Below are 21,048 nucleotides of genomic sequence, written 5' to 3' on the forward strand. Positions count from 1 at the left end.
AGAAACTTTATTATGTTTGCATAATACGTATGTTGATAATTTAATTAAAGTATCAAATAAATCCATGGCTTTAATTATTTTCACACTATAGGTTAAATAATATAAATAATATAATGAATATAAAATACTAGTACCATTCCATATGAATCCGGATATGCATGACTGTGTAGTTTACTATCGCACAACCGAAGTGTGGGTGAATAGTACGATAATGCGATGACGATCGGTGATGTGATGGCGTGGCAATGCGATGACGCAATGGTATGATAGCGATGACGATGGAGGGATGGTACGATGACGCATTACTTACTATCGCTTCATCGTTTTATCGCACCTCGTCATCGTGTTATCGCATAATCGTCATCATCGACCCAATAATCGGTGCTCAATAGTGGACTACATATCCCTAATTGGATTCCACAATTGACTAATCTAACACTATCCTGTTTAAAATATAGTCGGTCATATATTATACTGAAAGGAGGAAGAAACGCATACCGACAACGATGTTAGGGATTTTATTCAAAATTTGAATGAAGATCAATAGAAAAAATATATCGTTAAAGGAAAAAGAAACGCATATTTCTAATTGATCTACTACAACTGGCTCTCATCAGGGTTGACATAGTTTTGAATTTATCTGGGCTTTAAATAATGTCCGGAAATGGAATTGCAGAAGAAAATCATTCAACCATGACTCGACGTGAGCACTAGTAGTTTGCCTTTAAGCTCTTATTTGAAAGACACGTAGCTAGATTTTTGGATAAGTTGAACCATTTTTGCCATCTCCAGTGATTTTTTTGAAAATGTCGGGTGAAAATTGATCAGATTTTGACTCTAAAAGATGCCACAACTTACTGAAATTCTATAAGATCTAGTTATTGCCTTGTTAATACAAAGATACCATCAGAATAAAATTGCAGAGCAATTTAATGTGTCCCAATCCACTGTATCACGACTAGAAGGAAGCCTAATGTTAACAGGAAGCGTTAAAGACCGTCCAAGAAACGGACGTCTTCAGGGGCAACGGGACTTCCGGTCAGAGAGACTGTTATAAATCTACCGACGGAACAGATTTCCAACTGCAGGTGAAACTGTAAGTAACATCTCTGAACACCACAATGCCAGAATTTGAGGGAAAAAAATACGGAAAAGTCTCGTAGAGGCAGGCCTCAAATCATGCTGGCCATCCTTTTATACAACCACATGTTTCCATATGAAAAGTTCCTACCGAGATTTCCTTACAACGTACGGGCGACTCAGAATGGTCTTTATTTAGTCCCAAACCAGAAGTCTCTGAGGAGACTGTAGCTCTACTGGTTTGTACTTAAAACAAAGGAAAAGTAGCAGCTTGAAACTATGTGACAGCAATAAATAGAGTATTGATCCTTGGTTTAGTTATTTTTTGTAACGGGATTTATTGCAATCAGCCTAAATTTGTAGGGGGGGGGGGTAGCCTTTTGCAAGAATTTTTTCAGAAATTTCTATTTTTTAATAACAATGACAACACTGTTCATCAAAGTAAAAAAAACATAAAGAGAATTATGTATCTCAGTATAGTTTACTTGTGTGCCAAGTTATATTGCAATCAGACTAAAACTGTAGAAGTAGCCTTTTGTACGAATTTTACAGAAATTTCTATTTTTTGTAACCATGGCTACATCGTATAGTGAAATCAAAAAAATGACAAACAGGATTATGTATCTCAGTGAAGTCTACTTGTCTGCAAAGTTATACTGAAATCATGCAAAAACTATAGGAGGAGTAACATTTTAAAACTATTTCACAGAAATTTCTATTTTAGTAACCATGGCAACATCCTTCATCGAAATCAAAAAAAAATTGATAAACAGAATCATGTACTTTAGTGTAGTTTACTTGTGTGCAAAGTTATATTGAAATCAGACCAAAACTGTATGAGGAGTAGCAGTTTGAAAAAATAGTTTACAGACAGACGGACGACGGACACCTTACTATTTCATAAGCTCTTCTTGTCACTGACCAGTAGAGCTAAAAAGCAATAATGGGACGACGTGGATCGACAAATTTGATTTCGAAATCCGATTTCAAACACCACCAATGAGCTCCAGCAAGCTCTTATCGCGGAGTGAAATCTCATCCCTATTTGAAGAATCAACCATCTGATCAATTCTATGCTCAAATGATACCAGCTGCTGTAAATACGGGATTACGACATATTCGATACCGACTTTCAAAATTTTGAATTTTAAAAAGTCAGACCCCTGCTCCCTGCAGTCAATAACTACGGTGCTAATGTCGTTTGACTGGATATTATGCCTTTATTTAAGACAAATATAAATAAAATTGTATTTCGCTTTCATTGTATCGCATAGTAATAAAAGCGAACCTTATATATTTAGGTACGCATTTCTTTTTCCTTTCAGCATGTTTTTTTTTTATTTTTATGCCCCGTATTCGTAGACCTAGGGTATATAATTTTTGGTCTGTTTGTCCGCAAAAACTTAAACCGTGTCCATCACTATACTATTGATTGATATGAGCTAGGGCTTCCATATCTCACTTGTGTAATACTAGTGAAAAGACATTTTTTGGGTACCAACATGCTTGACATTGTCCTGAAGAGTTTGGCCAACTTCTGCAAAATTTTACCAAACTTTTACCTTGCCTATAATTTTGAAACAGATGGTGCAAGAGCGTTAATGTTTCAAATATGCTTTCCTTGTGACAAAGACTTTCCTTGGATTCCAACATTTGTGACTTTTGGCCTTGGAGTTGACCTTCTTTCGAAAACCTTTAACCTTAGCCATAACTTTTGAATGGTTTGTGCTATGGTTTTCATATTTGATATAAGTATTCCTTGAGACAAGATCTTCTATTAGATACCCACATCTGTGACCTCTTGACTTTCACCTTCTAAGAATTTTTAGGCATCAGTGTTCCGCAAGCAAGTCTTCTTTCCAAAAGAAATGAGAAGGTAAAGAAAACACTTTGAGGAAAATGAAAACTAGGAACGATATGGACCATATTGCCGTAAACAAGAAAACACTCAGGATGATACGAAATGACCAGACTGTTGGGCATTCATCATTTATCTGCTTTTTAAAGCAGTAAGATAAATATGCCGTCACTAACCCAGTTTTCAAAACTTCTCCATGTGCACATATTGTGTTTGTGTATGAGGATATAATAGTAATTTTATGAGGTAGAAACTTTATTTTTGTTTCAGTTTCTTAAAAATCTATAAATGAAACAATCAATCACTTTGTATATAACTAGAACTAGACTGATGGCGCTAAACAAATTTCCCGGCAAGATAGGACAACAAAACAAAATAATGATTTTATAAAACGGTAAACAATAACAAATAATATAACATGTGTAATCTTGCGTTATAAAATAAACATATTTTAAGTTAGCATTACAATGCAGAAACTGTTTAATGAATTAGTAAAGCTAATCAATGCGCGATATTAATGACAGGATAAAAATAAATAAGTATCTAAACATATCGTTTTTCTGACATACTTTCTACTTTAAAGTAGTCATAATGCAGATTTTTATTGATAAATAGAAAATATGTCAGAAAGACAATGTACAGACTCAGTATCCACTTACGTATTCAACAAACAAAAAAACAACTAAAAGTACCTGTTTTAAACCTACAATCCGTATAAAAATACTAAAAGGTCAATCAAGTATTCTAGGGTCTGTATACTTCAGTAATAAAAATATTACGTCAGATCTCCAAAAGAGTAACAAAAACCTCCAGTACATAAAAATAAATCCAAAGGCATCAATCCCACTCTGTAATGTTACCAATCAGCTATTTCAACCTCATGGGTATTTTGGAAATGTAGAGAATTTTAATATCCATACTAAATTAATAATTAATTATAGCATTGGCTAAATTCTATTCAACAGTGTCATTCAAGTAACATACTGCAGTTTGAATAAAGAAAAAAAACTAACTAAAATTTAGGCTAATGTAAAAGGAATGTACAACTCTTTGTAACCAGAGTAATTATAATGGTAATATCACATCTATATCGCGAACATCAAGTCAAACTTTCTCTGAAATGAATTTCGATCGGAATCGGTTTGAAAGACTGGCTACAACCTTCTACCTCGTTATCCGCTCTCGATTCCTTAAACACAGAATCATCAGTCCGTGACGTTCTTTTGTCATCTATTATCTCAGGAGAAGAATTTGCTATTTCACAGCTTTCTGAGAATTTAACCTGACTCTCCTTTCTTTCTGAATTATTGGACTCAGGACTGTCACTTCGTGTGTGCGCTTTCATATAATGCCCCCGGGAGCGGGACCGTCGGTGTTGGAACAATGAAGGTTTCGGAGTGTTCGAAATGATTTCTATGTCTTGCGACGGCTCGCTGAAGCTGCTCGACGGTGGGTAACAACCAGACGAGGACTCGGTAGTCAAATACACTGTCTTGTCTACATGTTTTCTGTCGGTTCTGTGGCAGAATTTTGCCGAGGGCCAGTGGAATTGTCCAAACCCTCCATGAGGTCCTAATACACATAAGAGAGACTGGAAGAAAAACACTGCGTAGGTCCAGCTGATAGAAATAATGATCATCAAAAAGGTGCCAAATTTTTGGTATGCCAAAACGGTTGACGGCATCATCAGCGCCCCCGCTAGGAATGTAGTTGTAGCTGCCATTGTAACGACTCCACCGAGTTTACTAGTAGTGGACGCTACACGGAGTTCGCTACTGAGATCAGGCGAGTTTCGAAAAGATACTCCAACGTGTAATGTCAAGTCTATGGAAAGTCCCACTGCTACTGTGATTACAACAGACTCCAGAATGTTCAGCTCCCAGCCCAACAATGTCAGCGCTGCAATGGTGACAAACATTACAAAAGCGATGCTCACAATGGCAAAAACACTAATCAGAACATTTAGTGTTGTCAGAAAAGTCACAACAGTAACGATGAAGAGAGAGATTCCCAAAGCCACAGGAGTCTCTTCACTAAGACTTTTCTGGAGACTGAAAAAGTCAAGTTCACTTACAAACCAGCCATGTTTGACCTCGGGTGGGGCTGATTTTAATTTCTCTTGAAAGAACTGTTCCACTTTGTTGTAAAAATTAGACATATCGTGAAAGGATGTAGTAAAATGAAAGTTGCTGTAGAACTCAATGATCAAGGCACTGAATCTGCCATTTGTAAATCTTGGACCAGAAGTAAAAGAGTTATAGATAACACTTGGAGAGTTTATCAAAGACGGAATGTAAACTGGAACACACTGCATTATGTCATGGGGCTTTATTAGACTTGTAGTGTAATTACAACAGGGTCTCTGATTGTGAAAGTCTAGGGAACATGGCTGCTGCATAAAAAGACTAAAGAATTCGAAGAAACAATTTGTCTGCTCAAAACCACCGACGTTTTGATAGAAATCTGTTTGACGCAAATCCTGACAAAAATTGAGCATCCATAATTGAGCCTCCTGGGTCGTAGGATCAAAATGCTCATCAAAGACGATGTCTCCTTTATCAGTGGGGTCCAGACAAGACCCGGTATCAGTCGCTTTGACCCCCCACACGAACCGTAACGGAAGAATCTCTTGCTTTCGTTGTTGTCTTTCAAACCAGAACTGATCATTCAAAACGAAGTCATATTTCTCCATTAAGTGATTTGAAGAAAATACTTGGAATTTCTCTGAAGTGGGAAGTTTTAGTTTAGGGTAAAAAAATATAACAACTATACCGAGAATTCCTAACAAACTAAAAATCACTAACCATATAAATCTAGCGCGAATTACAAGAAACGGAAGGAGTTTTTCAAACAGGATCCTGCTGCACTCTGAGAATTTATGATATGCTTGCTGTGGTAGTTTACAAATATAAAAGCACACATTTTTTCTTGAAGATAGTTCGGGATTATAAAGTTTTTCACAGTTGCACCATTTTTCATAAATAACAATGGACGCCGGCATCCACGTAACAACAAGAATAAAGTTACACAAAACAGCAGTTCCCGCATAGATACTGAAACATTTAATGGAAGTAATGGAACTGAATGCATTACAATACAGGGCAGCGGCTGTGGTCAGGCTCGTCACAAACATCGATACACTTCCGTTACGTAAAGTGTCCGATACAATTTTTTCAAGGTTACCATTATTACGCACAGACTTGGCCAGTCTCCACACCCTGCAATAAATAAAGACGTCGTCTGCTCCAATGGCAAGAATTATAATAACAGCAACGAGATTCATATACGGAAAGAAACCAATACGAAAGACCAGCATGTATAAAATATAGGCTATCTCCAGAGACCAAAACATCATAAAGAAAGTCATAACTGTAATGAAAATAGATAAACTATACAACCATATCACCAAAAAAATAATAATGCCAGATACCAGCAGCCACATGCTATCTGCAATCAAATGCTGACTAAATAATGTACCCTTAATTCCAAAATTAGCACCAGTGACACGAACTTCATTGCCAAAGTCTTTTGGCCATGATTCGATGTGTTGAAATAGCTTTACTGAGTCAACTCCGCCCACCAGGGGCAAGTACATTATAGCATATGTTAAAAACAATTTTTGGTTTTCTTTGTCTGGATGGATAAAGTTCACATCTGCTATATGGTGAAGAATATTGTATACTGACTGGAATTCTACACACTCCTTGGGAATACCTGAGCAATAATAGCGGGATCCTTGGTCTGTGTCACAAGTGGGATTCAGAGTCTTGTTGTAGTAGTGTCCAGCACAAAATCTCAACAATTCTTCAACTTTTCTAACATCCTGGTCAGTGATGGAAGAACAGTTACTCTTGCCTGACAACATAGCAACATAGTTACCGAGAGACCAGCTTAGGCAACATTGTTTATTACTCTGTGTCTGACAATTTGCTGTGAAAGTGGAATGTGTTCGAATATGGTGGTCTTCAATATGGCACATCTCTTTCAGCTTGGAAGCAGTAAACAAGTTACTGCCATCAGCACTACTGAAGACAATCCGTGCAAAGAATGAAAAGTAGCTGGCTGAAAAAAAAAAAATTGATGAAACAAAAATATTGTAATTATTTTTTCTTTCTCAAAGAAAAGCAAATCAGGCTAATAAGTTGATATACCTTCAATATTGCAGAAATAAGACTGTTTTTGGTGATGAGTACTTCTGTCCTCAATATCATGCCTATCTGCTTGCTCTGTTAGCCTCCTTTCTGACCTTGTGATTCTCTGTCTAGTCTGGTTTTTTGTGATATAATGTATGGTATCAGGTTCACTCCTATGATGGCCCCACTTAGGTCCTGGTTTGATTGAAATCTTTCCATTTCGATTTTCCACCAGGTTGTTATATGCAATAATTCTGTTTGCAATATCAGTTCCTCTTGGTTCAAATCCCTGTTATAATGGTAAATTCCACAAATGAAAGATTGAAAAAAAATTCTTTACTACTTTAAGCTCTATGGAATTGACATGTAGAACAATTTTATAACAACTCCCCTCCCTAAACCTGACTTATCCTCACTCTGACATTAAGATCATAATTTGAATGAACCTGACTTTATTCTCTACATGTACGTAAAAGCATATTAATTTGATGCTTTATGGCTATGTAATTCAAAAGAAGACTTTTTAGCTCACCTGAGCCAAAGGCTCAAGTGAGCTTTTTTGATCAAAATTTGTCTGTTGTCTGTCATCATTAAATTTTCATAATTTCATCATTTTCTCGTGAACATTGGGTCAATTACAACCAAACTTAGTTCACAGCATCCTTCAGGGCAGGATATTCAAATTTTCAATTTTTTTTTTTCAAATGAATGGTCACACCCTTTTTCAAGGGGAGATAATTAAGAATTAGTGAAAATTTAATGGTATCTTCAAAAAATCTTCACCTCCAGAATCATTAGGCCACAAAAGATAAAACTTAAAAAGCTTAAAAGCTTCACTACATAGTGTAGATTAAGTTTGTACAAATCATGTACCTTCGGGTTACAGTGGGGCCACAACAGGGGATCAAAATTACACATAAGAATATATAAGGAAAAAATCTTTCAAAATCTTCTCAAGAACAGCAATGCCCTGATTAGTAATATGAATGCAGAAGCATCCATAGGTAGTGTACATTCAAATTTGTTCAAATCATGACCCCCCAGGGTAGGTTGAGGCCACATTAAGCAATCAAAGTTTTACATGGGAATATACAGGAAAACATCTTCAGAAATTATAAATACATGTGAATATGGATGCATCCTCGTGTAATGAGGATCAAGTTTGTTCACATCATGGTCCCTGGGGGAGAGTGGAGCCATAACAGGGGATCAAAGTTTTACATGGGAATTTATAGGAAAAAATCTTTACAAATCTTCTCTTTAGAATATGAGCATACAGAGCCATGATTAGTCATATTTATTGAGGCATGCTCAGGTAGTGTAGATTTAAGTTTATTCAAATCATGGTCCCTGGGGAGAGGGCAAGGTCACAATAAGAGATCAAAGTTATTTTTAGTCCCATCCTAAAGTAATTAGATTCAAGTTTGTTCAGATTACGGCCCTCTGGAGTAGGTTGAGGCTTCAATACTAGGGGATCACAGTTTTAAATGAGAGTATTTGTGGCAAGATCACACTATATTATATTATAAAAGCAAAAATACCCAAGTTAAATGTGGATAATTTTATTTTTAAATTATGAGTCAATATGGGGTTAGGGTTGGATGAAATCAACAATCCAAATTTTAATCAATGCATTATACAGGAAAAAATCTTCAATGAAACAGCAGAGCTATATTGATCATATTCAGATACTGAGTCATCCAAATGTTGTTTGGATTCAACTTCCATTAAATCAAAGCTCTCTTTGGGTTAAATTTTGGTCCACAATACAGAGTCAAAATTAAGGAGGGATTTTTTTTTTAAATCTGCTGATTTCAAGAACAGCCGGGCCAAAGTGGCTTGGGTGAGCATTGTGGCCCATGGGCCTCTTTTTTTTATCTTCTATATTATTCCTATATCCATTGTTGGAGCCATTCTGGGCCCCTTTGGTCCTCAACTGCAACTGAATTTAGGAACATTTTGAGTCTGAACTACAGTTTCTAATAAAAAATTCTATTTAACGTGTTTAAAGCAAGTTGAGAATGGTTTATGGGTCTTGAGGGGAGAGCTCGTGTAGGTTTTTAACATATTATTCATACATGTTGATGCTGAAAAACAAACATGGATGATAATGGTTACTTGCAGTGAGCAAATGTTGGCACTTACTGCTCTAGGATCCTGGAAGTTTGGTAGTTCCACCACTGTCACACACAGCACCAGGCAAACAACAGCCAAACAAAGGATGCTCACAATGATCACATAGGGGTAGTGGGCAATTAACCGAGCATATCTGTAATATAATTACAGTTATTAGGGGTAATGGGCAATTAACCGAGCATATCTGTAATATAATTACAGTTATTAGGGGTAGTGTGCAGTAAGCTAGGCATACCTGTAAAATAATAACAATTACATGAGGATATATTAAGGGATGCACATTAAGCAGAGCATATCTGTGAAGTAATTTCAATGATTACATAGAGGTACATGTACACGTATATACTTGTATAAACTCGTACATAATGACAAAAAAATTGTCCCAAAGAAGCATCTGCAAATGTATATTAATATCATAATAATTATTTTTTCCTAATTTTTTTTAACCAAATGAATATAACTCAGTATGGACATTAAGTATACAAAATAATCTTTAAAACTTGCTATCCATCAAGTTCTGTTTCTCAGAACTGACAGAGTAATTGTTTAATTTAAGAAATACATCCATAGGACATTAATGTTCTGCCAAATTGTACTCTTGTTTTCTTCAGTCTGAGCTATGGTAAAATATGGTTCAATTAAGAAAAAATGATTTTCCATATACATAGTGTACAACCCTGATAGCTTTAGTAGAGTTGTCTCTTATAGCATGGTATGTAATAAGTGTTGATTTGTCATATCTATATAATAGCTAAATGATGTCTCAATAATTCATGGTTCATTCTCTCTAAATGTACCGGTAGTATATGTTTTGTTTGTTTGTTTATTGTTTAACGTCCCTCTTGATAATTTTTCACTCATATGGAAATGCCACCATTTCCCAGTAAAGGGCTGCAAACTTTGACCTATACTCGGCACTCAGGGCCATTGAATATGAGGGATCTTTTTCGTGCCAGCACCTACTGCGACACAGAACCTTGGTTTCTTTGGTCTTATCCAAAGGACCGGTCTTCACGTTCCACAGTGGATTCCAACCCGCGATGTAAGGACTAACTCCTTACACCGCAACTCAAGAGGAAACACTCTAACCAATGCGCTATGCGGGAAAAAAATAAAGTATTTGAAATATGAATATAACGAACAGTAATCAAGCTCAAAAGTCCATTGGAACAAAATATATTGGAAGAGCAAACATAGGCCTCTAAAAACATCAGAAGTGGGATCAGGTGCCATGGAGGAGTAAACATTCCCTGTTGACCAGTCACAGCCACTGTGTGCTCCTATTCATGATCAGGAAAACCAAAATATCTATAGACAATTCAGTGAAAATGATGGCCTAACAATTTGTATGAAAAACGTCAGTTTACATTCAATTTGAAGACAAATTGTATTTGCTGACAAGGTCACTGTATCAACCATAGAACTTGTGAAATGTTGATTTTAAACGAGACAGTTGTTATCCTTGTACTATCAGCTTTTTTCTCAATAGCTTACCTCATTTTAGAAATTGTTTATACATAAGAGTATGTTCTTGCATATCGAATCAAATGGGAGACTTTAACTCTATATGCAGGTGATAATGGTATATTGCTAAAATAAGGGAAGTTGACGATTGAAAAGTTGAAGACACCATGATTGTTAGGGATACATGGAATCAACGTTGGAATGATAATCAATATTGTTAATTGACAAAACATTACCGGTATATAAATGTTGAATTGAAGGCCACAGCAAGAGACTTCTTCTTTTCATGTAGAAGTTTTTGAATTCTGCTTTGTATGAATACAAAAATAAGTCTGCTAATAACTGGGCACAATTAGCATCCATGAGAATTCCAACAGCTTACATAGATATTGTCAATCAGAAACTCAAGCATCTTTTTAATATCAACTTTGGAGTACTTGTGTGTACAATCAGAATGTTTTTTAACAAAATAATTTTGTAAATGACCAATAACAAGGTACTGAGTAAATTAATGAGTTCCTTACTGAAAAAGCAGCTGTCTATGATGTCAAAATGCCTCGACTTTATTTTTATCATGAGGAAAGGTTGAATTAAGTGTTGAAAAGTCATACATTTTGATGTTACATTTGTATTGATTTGGTAAAATTTCGTGATACATGTATCAATTTTTCTAAAAGTTCCTGGAGTTTTTAAGCATCCATATCTGATTAACATCACTTCTCATATTGTTGTGTACAGTACTCCTGAAGTTCCTCCTTCACCATGTTCACTGATGATAATATTTTAGTGAGGAGTAAAGAAAGAGTCTTGGTAAAACATTTACTGGAACCTGCTTTGTATCTTTCTTTATAAGAATTTTTATGTAGTTTAGGAATCTATATTTAACCTCTTAAGTAGGTATGGTTGAAATACTTGTAGGTCAAAGTCTTAGGGATGGGCAAAGTCAGAAAATAAGATACAGATTAGAAATTGCTTTCACCAATATATATCTTTGTACACTAAAAATATTTTTAAAAGTATCTTTGAGACTAAGCTAAATCAAAAGTAAGATGGACAGATAGAAGAATGTGCAAGTGATTTAAGGCTAGGTATAGGCGTTTCTATGCAAATGAGCTAATAAAAATGCAAATAAGGTATATTTATTATACAGGGAAAGCTAAAATTCATTTTCTTATACATACTTAGTTCCCAAGGCATGTTATAGCTAATGCACATTATGACGTCATATTATGACGTCATTGTTCTTTAGAACTCAACTTAATAAAACACATCAACAAACGGCTTTGGCGCAAGGGCATACCCTATTTAATTTTAAGTAAATAATGTATAATACAGCGAAGAATATTCTAAAGATTAATAAAAGTGCTGCACAAATCCTATGCACTTTCTTGTTAGATAAAAATTTGAGGAAACTTACGCTGGACTGTGAATTTTTATCCCGTTTCAACTCAAAACTTTACAAATAGTAACTAAACTATTGATCTGTCGACATTTGTGCAGCAATATCACAAATCCTTGGAATATTCTGCTTCTAATTAGAGCCTGTTTCTGTAAAAATAAATAGGGTATGCCCTTGCGCCGAAGCTTTTTTGATGATGTTCTTTATAACTTTGTGTAGTAGAGAGCAATGACGTCATAATATGACGTCATAATATGTACTGGCTATCACTTGTCGCAGGTACCAAGTTTGCATTAGAAAATAAGTTTTAACCTTTTCTGTATAATAAGTATAGCCCTTATGCGTTTTAATTAGTTCAGTTTCATAGAAACGTCTATACTTAGCCTTAACTCGCTTGCGTGGAAGACTGGTATGACAAATACTATAGCCCTATACAAGTTCCTATAAAAGCTAGACTCTTGTTTGCAGACCTAAGTGACCAAAATGGTTATTGTGGTTATAGATACTTATATTTAATCTTAAGAAGTATTGTTTTAAAATTAAGATCATAGCTCATAGATAGATCACAGATTATGTTTTTTACACTTCTGAGTTAATCCCTTTATTTTTTCATGATAAGCTTCAAATAGGAATGAGTCAGATGTTCATGTTCAGATCATCTCTCTATTTATAGTTCACCTTCTGCACATTACCCTATTGTTTATATGTAAATTACTGACACCAAACCTTTAAACATTTTCAGTTCACAAGCCCCTCAAAAACTTTATATAACTCACACAACAATATAACAATTTAAGTCCTTCCAAAAGCTCAAACTAGATCATAATCATAATCCCTTCAAAAACCTCATTCAACTCATACTGCCACGGTAACCTCAAATTAATAGCCCTTAAAACCTTATACAACCCTGACAATTTAAAACTTAATATTAACTAACTAGCCACTGAAACCCAAGATCAATACTGAACTGTCAAGAGTTGAGATCTTTTCTTGCGAAGATCAATGTGGCTTAGTTGTCCTCTACCTTTCTAAATCACATCAAATGATGAAACTCCTTTCCTTTCTTTCAATATCTAAATTCAGCTTGAGTGTTTCTATTCTGGGGAAAAGATGAGGTCATTTAAGTTTGATCTTGTGATAAACACTACACTACATAAATAGATACATGTATCATGTGTGAAAGCTACAAAGCTGCAATATATTTCATAAACATGATTATGAATACAGTCATCAAAATACAGTTTTTAAAATTATATGTTTTTTGGAAATTCCAAAGCAAGGTATTTTTTACCGTAATAGTAAAGAATTTGCAGTACATGAAATTTGCATGCATTAACTCCTTAATTTTACTAATTTCTGTATTTATTTTTGTGTCCATATTGATTGTTAATGATTGTAATGTAAAAGTTGAAGATAACAAACAGTGATGAATCTCACACATCCAGTAAACAAAACAAATAATGGAAACACCAGAGGTGGGATCAGGTGCCTAGGAGGAGTAAGCATCCCCTGTTGACTTGTCACATCCATCGTGAGCCCTATGCATTGATCAGTTAGAAGAAGTACTCTGTATATCAAATTTAGTATAAAAGCAATGACCTAACAATTAATAATATGGAATGTGTCAGACAAAAAACCACCCAATGACGGTTGCATTTACAAACAAGGACATTATCGTGACTGTTAAATTTGCTAAATGGGGTATTTGATTAATCTTTAAAATAATGACTTATATGTCAGTAGCTTGCCTCAATTAAATGAGAAATTAATTGCAAAATCATTTTTTCCTATGTAACTCTCATTCATAAACTCCAAACTAACATATTAATCATATTATGAGATAAATTAGATTGAATATCATTTATCTTACCAAGGATAAACAGACCTGTACATGTAAACTAAATTTTAGTTCTCTTTTTGTGACCAACCAAAAAAAGAACGAAAAAGATAAGATTGTCCCTACTATGAAAAAAATAATCTTGTTGCTTTTGTACAAAACATTTTTTTTACATTTTTTCTTCATCTTAACTCTGGCAGCAAAATAAAATTATTTACCAAGAGTATGTCTTCAAACATATTTAAAGTAAGCAGTTACTTCAATAACCTACCACCTTAATGATTTACTTGTATATAAAACAAGTGTTCAATTGCTTTGAATCAAGGGAAACCAAAAAGGTATTATGCTCTTCTCTTAATTAAATTAAATGAAGTAACAAATTCTTTTATAATTAATCAATTAATTTTGAAGTAAATAAAGATTTAGAGTATTCCAATGACAAAAAGAATTTGTTTATGTGAATCACATTCCATAAACTTATATGAATAATACAATGTAACTATATATATTAATTTATTCTTAATAAAAATTAGACAAGTGCTTGTTAACTTGATGATGGAGTCCCTCTGTTGCCAGTAACCACAAGTCGAGGATTACTCATAGGCCAGCTATAAAGATAATAAAGTTCACTTGAACTTTTTTCCAATATAAAAATCTATAGCATTGTCCTACCTTGTCATTCTGAAGTAAAAATCCAGAGTAAACTCAAAGAGACATGTCTACTGCAATAAACCCATGAGAAACAAAGTCCTTGAATGTTAGCATGATATTTAAATGTTTCACGACCCCTGGCCCGGACAGGAAACTGCCAGCACTTTATGGTTTACATTTAACATATCCTTCCAAATTTTTAAGTATTTGTCAACACTTACAAGGAAAAGTTTTCACCTTGGTATGCAATGGGGAAAAAAGCAGTGTAATGCTAGTACATGTGGATTTCATCAGTCTTAATACTATTCATCTCTGTTCTGCAGAAAATCATAAAGTAATCCGAATTAATGGAGGAGAAAACCATCAATGAATCTGCCATTGTTAATCACTTTACAGTAAGCAATTCATAACTCATATACAAATACTGGAGAGTATAAACCACCGACCATAATTGTCAATAGACAAATGCATCATATAAAGTCAGCTCCACATGAAAAAAAGATAGAATTGGGAATAAATTCCAGAGCATAATCACCTACAAACTTCTGATCTGTCTGAAAGGAATAATCTGATCCAAATTTGCTCCATCCCATAAGGAAGGTGGTCACAGGTAATTGCTGATACTTATAGCTAATTCTATCTCCCCAGGAATCAGAAGGAAGCTGACGTGCTAATTCCCTTAAAGCTGCAAACCTTTCCTCATCACAGAAGCAATGAGCCTGAGTTAAAACCAGGATTAATCATTAACTCTACTCAGCTGCGAGGTTATTCCTGGTAACCATTTCAACCAGCTCACAAGGTGTACAAAATATATCAAAGGGATTCTTTGCCAACACTTCAACAATAGCAAAGGAGTGTTCTTTAAATAGGATACAAAATACATGGAAAGTTTTGATAATATACTATATTTCCAATTGTACTTCAAGTAATGACACCAATTGTGTTGTAATAATAATAATAAAAAAAAAACAAGCAAACACGCACACACATGCACATACACAGGGCTATTAATATAAAATATTAGAAACATGTGGAACTTTTACAAAAATTATAATTTTTTCCATCGAATATTTTGGCCAGTACAATTATGATTTCAGTCGGAAAAATGCACATACACAGGGCTATCAAAATTAAATATTAGAAACATGTGGAACTTTTACAAAAAATATAATTTTTTCCATCAAATATTTTGGCCAGTGCAATTATGATTTCAGTCGGATATTGAAAGGCCGACACACACAAACATGCATGCACAAAGCAAATAGAATCTGAAAAACTAATGTTCCAAGGAAAGCATGTGTCACCTGCTTTTAGCTTCATTAAATATGTAAATAAATCTAAGAGTGGTCAGCTATATAACTACTAACATGATTGTTCCTGTATGCCTTCAGAAAAAAAAGGCTCCGAGACTGCGTTAGAATCTGACAATAAAAGAAAATATGGTTCCCTAACCCTCAAATGAATAATTAAAAAATCAAAATTATTAGAAATAATTATTTATCATTTTATTAATATATTTCCAACAATCCTCCAAAAGTAATTTCAGTCTCTCTTTATTGCAATTGTCAGTCTACACAATCCTTTATGGAATACCGATTCAGATGTATTTTCATAGTATTTAAATATAAGTTTGTGTGGTAACTGAATATCATACAGTTTCAAAGTACAGTATCATGAGCTCATAAGCATGTATAAATGCTAATTATCAAAACCATGCCTCTAAAAAATTCAATAGTCACAAGTTAAATTAAACTGCCCAGAGTATTTTTGGCAAAGTAGGTAAAAGGCCAAGGTCAAGTGGATTGTAATGCTCTTTTTTTTCACAATGTTAAATGACAAATCGTGCACATGCTTAACAGCATAGACTTACCTCTTAAATGTCAAAAATATGCTGTATATCACACAATGAACTATTTTGAAAAGTAAGTCAAAGGTCAAGGTCAAGGGTCACAAGTTCAGTAAAAATGGTAATTTACAAAAACCATAGTGCCAAGCAATATCTGTGTAAAATATCAAATAGTTCTCCAGATATAAGGTATGACAGATGGACAGACAGACAGATGCCGGGTAAAGTGATCCCTATTAAAGTGTCGCTCTGCTCTACAGGTGACACAAAAACAGCATCAACAATGTTGCATGAAACACAAGCATCAAATTTAACACTATCCAGTTAAGACAAGGTATAAGATATAAAAATGATTTAGCCATTTTATGTCATGCTAACACTGACAGGTGACCCCCATTGAGTGGCAATGAAAAAAAAATTACACAGGATTATATTTAGAATCAATTTGTGGCAGTAATTGCTGATTGTCTCTGAGGAGTGCAAATTATCAACTGTGTCTACTATAGACTAATAAACCAACTCACAATCCCTACATAATGGCCAGGCAATATTTACAGTCTACAAATAATGGTCTGGCTTAGAATATACTCCATAGAACAATGGTCAGTTTATTTAGCCCACAAAACAATGGTCAGACTTTATAGCCTACAGAATTCAACAGTAAGGCTATAAAGACCCAACAGAATTTGACAATCATGCTAAAGAGCCCAGAGAATTCAATAGATAGGCTTTATAGCCTACAGAATTCAATGGTCATGCTATAAAGCATAATGATTTTAATGGTCAGGGATAGAGCCCACAAAACTTAAAGGACAGGCTCGAAAGCCCATAGAACTCGATGGGCATGCTATAAAGCCCATAGAACTCAATGGTCATGCTACATGCTACATAGCCCATATTACGTTACAATCAGTCTGTATAGCCTACAGAATTGCATGGTCAAGTAACAATGTCATTGTACTGTATCAAAATTTTTTAAAAATTACTGGCAAAGAATTTACTGTATCGTATACTGGAAAATAAGTGCTTTTGCCCACTTTATATTAATAACAAAATAACATGTTTAAAATGCATTTTATTGTTTTCTTTGAATTTTATTTTGTGAATTATGCAATTAATTTTTCCTGAGCATTAATTAAGCTACCTTTGTTTATGTAGTCAGCTCTCATAAACAACGACAAATTCACAATTTCCTAATATCAACAATATCATTACTTGATAAGGGGTCTAACCCTCCCCCCTTTAGACTCTTTGCGAGTCTTACTTATTGTAAAATGTGTACTAATTATAGGTTATTATTGTATACTGATGGGCTGTATTTCCCAAAGTTATATTCTGAATAAACTATATTAATGAATTGATGAATTTAACCATTTTAATTAAAAGATAATACATGTATATATATGATGTTACAATTAAAACTATGTTGCTTCAGAGACAACTGAAAACCAAGCATTAGGATGTGTTCAATATTAAAAAAGTTCAACAATAAAGTTAATTTTACCTCATGTTGCTCTATGTATAGCAGATGTTTGGTAGATAACTTCAGGCTGGCTGAAGAAATCATCCACATAACGAACCACTCTCAATCTTTTGAAGAGTTCTCTCCAAGGCGTGACATTAAAGATGCACGATTACATGTCAAATTTGTCTATAAAAATAAATTTTTATAATTAAATTACTCAATTTAACAAACAGTATTATCACTCTTGGTATAAATACATGTTCTATAATCTTTTGACGTTCTGTCCACCGCAGGCATTTGCAGATTCTTTGTAAAATCAATTGTAAAGATACAAAAATACCAAGGACACTCTTGATACATACATCAAATTTATGTATTGAACAAGGCCTAGCATTAAACAAAATACATCTTTATCCACTCAAACCTGACCTAGTATGACCTTTAATCACATGTTGAGGTTTCAGAGAGGTATCAAATTTATATCAAAAATGTTTTAATATACATGTATCAGTCTGTACGTTGCTTATCCGAAGCATTAAATCTCTATTTACCTGAAGTTGCTGGTGGGCACAGGAAGTGAATCATCATTTATCCATGAGCGCTATGTGGTTATAACTGATTGTCACCCTTTCATACAGTAATCTGTGAGAGTATGCAACATCAACAGAGCTCTGCAACAGAAATCATATTTGGAACTTTCAATGGCTAAATAAATTCCAGTGACAAAACCAATATTTGCAACATAAGCTTAATAATTAAAAATGTTAAGTCAACTCCAGAAGGCCTGCAACATGCTACTTCAGCTAAATACAGTAAATCAACCAAAACTTTGCTTTCTTGTGATTCTCAATTTATTATTATAACTTGATGAACATTATTGGCCACACGCAAAATAATGTTCTTCTGTTATCACAGAAATAATGACACAAATAATATAAAACTGTGTCCTAATGACACATAAAAAATTATGATCTGCAGGTGCTTCATTATTATCAAGCCTCAATATTGTTAAATGAATCATTCATCTATTGTAATTTTCAGGAGGATTACAAAGACAGAACATCTTCCAAATATTTAAAATAATCACTGTGCTAATTCTTATTCCCCCACCCCACAAAAGAAAAAAACTCACACATAGAACAACTACTGTCACTTACTGCATGTCAAAAACATAACGACTATCATTAGTACGCCAGAATTTGTAGCAAAGTATAATTACAGATAGAGAAAACTGCAGCCTACACTTCAATTTTGATGAGAGCCTTTTGGCGGATTCCTGTCAAAAGTGATTATTAATCTGGATTATCTGCCTTAAAATGATGGGTAATCTGAGTTTAATCATGATAAGTACTTCCCGACCATATCACCTCTAGCTTCGTAAGATGAAGTTTTTCAATAGGATCCAACATCCTGAAAAGATGCACATTATTTTTCCTTAGCCTATCTTTGACAATTCTGAAAATAGGATATCCTCTTTTTACTTGCTCAAAATATCATGCATAATCAACAACTAATGTTTATGTCACTTAGTTCATTCATAACTGCTTTATGGACGTACATGCATATGTATATCTTTGAAATTCTTGATTAACTATATCAATAAATGACAGGCATCATAAATAAGTATTAATTCCCTTCCTGAAAGATAATCTTTGATGTTTACAGTCTAAACATCACAAAATTATGGTGCCCATTTAAAGCTGCTCTTAGCAGGACTTTCATTATAAATATGGCTATAAATCAGTGTATATACCAGTACTTATATACAACTTTATTTATACAAATAACTGCAGAATTAGTACTTAATTGCCGCGATTGTTCAACCTGAATTGATTTGGTTATTCCCTGTGGGTTTCTGTCGGGTATGTGTGGGTGTGTGGAGGCAATTACAATCTGCACTGTGCTGCAGAATAACTGGTCTATGCAAGTTGTAAAACTAACTTCAGGCAAGTCAAGCCTGTGTACTAGACACACCATGAGAATTTATGACAAAGACAGAATTAAAGGTCTGACATATCACTCAATTCCATTTTATAAGACCATTAAATGAAAAAAACAAAGTAAAGTCAGCTCAGTCTCTTCACTCTCTCTGTCACTAACTGTTCATTTAAAAGCCAACTTCTTATTTCTATGCATCCATCAAAACCATAAAAACCAAGCTGCAGAAAAATATTGCCATTGTTTACCATTCTATTTCTCCCTCCTGGCTTTGTGTCTCCCATTTTTCACACAACTAGCTAGCAAAAACAGGTGAATACAGAATTTTTATTAAATTATCTACGAATATTTTATGGTTTGATCGTTGTCTACCGTCTTCAATGAACTTTACGACCTTCTTATTAAAATATATATTTGCATAAAAACTATTCCTAGTTTTTATCATGTGTAAAATTTTAACTTGGGGGGTGGGGGGGGGGGGGGGGGGCTAGGAATAACAACATTTGTAAATGTAAAGACATTTAAATCCTAAACAGTGCAAGCATGCCCCATTCCAGCATGTATACTATCTTTCCAAAGTTCAATGATATATAGCCATTGTTGAAGGGTATACAGTTTTGATGTCTTTTTAGAAGAAAAGAGCACTCCAAGTCCTCTGTCATAACTGTATCATTGTTCATCCTTACATGTCTATATGATACTGAGTCAGCCAGCCATATTTACCCCAGAAGTGCACTCCATGAGAGAATAATTAAATGTAAAGGTTTAAAATATGTAAAATGTAAATAATAAAATGTAAAGGTTTAAATGTAATTGTTAATCACTTACATACTTAAATATCTCTCCAATTTATCAAAATTTAAGTTAAACAAATTTAAGTTATTTAAATTTAAGTTATTTTATCAAAATTTAAGTTAAAGTACTTTTTATTCTAAATGTTTGCTTTTATCTTCTAATTACTAGTATATGTATTACAAAATATATCATAAAAACAGTTTCTTGATCTATTTACTTTTGACTCAAACTTAGTACAAATTATATAAATTCACAGTAAATAATTTCATTAAATGGTGAAAACAATAAAAAAAGAAATATTTTAAATATGCTATAAAATGTAGACCTGACATTGCTCATGGTTTTTAATACACTCTATGCACAGCCAGAATATCTGTACTGTTCTGAAGCACAGCTGCACTGTACATCTTCCAAGCAATTAACCTAAGCATAAAACAGAGAAATAA

General features: G+C 34.0%; 1 protein-coding gene across 2 annotated transcripts in view; it reads right to left on the reverse strand.

Moving 5' to 3' along the window:
• Window positions 1–3,240: 3,240 nt before the first annotated feature.
• The window catches only part of LOC133181767 (protein dispatched homolog 1-like), a 31,413-nt gene continuing 13,605 nt past the window's right edge, over window positions 3,241–21,048 (reverse strand). The window contains exons 2-6 of one of the 2 annotated variants that reach the window (XM_061316355.1): window positions 18,421–18,540; window positions 17,909–18,055; window positions 9,217–9,340; window positions 7,090–7,360; window positions 3,241–7,000 (exon numbers count right to left, since the gene is read on the reverse strand). In XM_061316355.1, coding sequence (XP_061172339.1) covers window positions 4,038–7,000; window positions 7,090–7,360; window positions 9,217–9,340; window positions 17,909–17,913 — 3,363 coding nt within the window. In that variant the 5' untranslated portion in view covers window positions 17,914–18,055; window positions 18,421–18,540 and the 3' untranslated portion in view covers window positions 3,241–4,037. Of the gene's footprint in view, window positions 7,001–7,089; window positions 7,361–9,216; window positions 9,341–14,579; window positions 14,961–17,908; window positions 18,056–18,420; window positions 18,541–21,048 lie in introns of those variants that run through there. The other variant, XM_061316354.1, reaches the window with a different exon arrangement.

The sequence above is a fragment of the Saccostrea echinata genome, unplaced genomic scaffold, assembly GCF_033153115.1.
Source record: "Saccostrea echinata isolate AGI-Se365-2 ecotype Australia unplaced genomic scaffold, CSIRO_AGI_Sech_v1 ptg000009l, whole genome shotgun sequence".
Classification (NCBI taxonomy): Eukaryota; Metazoa; Mollusca; class Bivalvia; order Ostreida; family Ostreidae; genus Saccostrea; species Saccostrea echinata.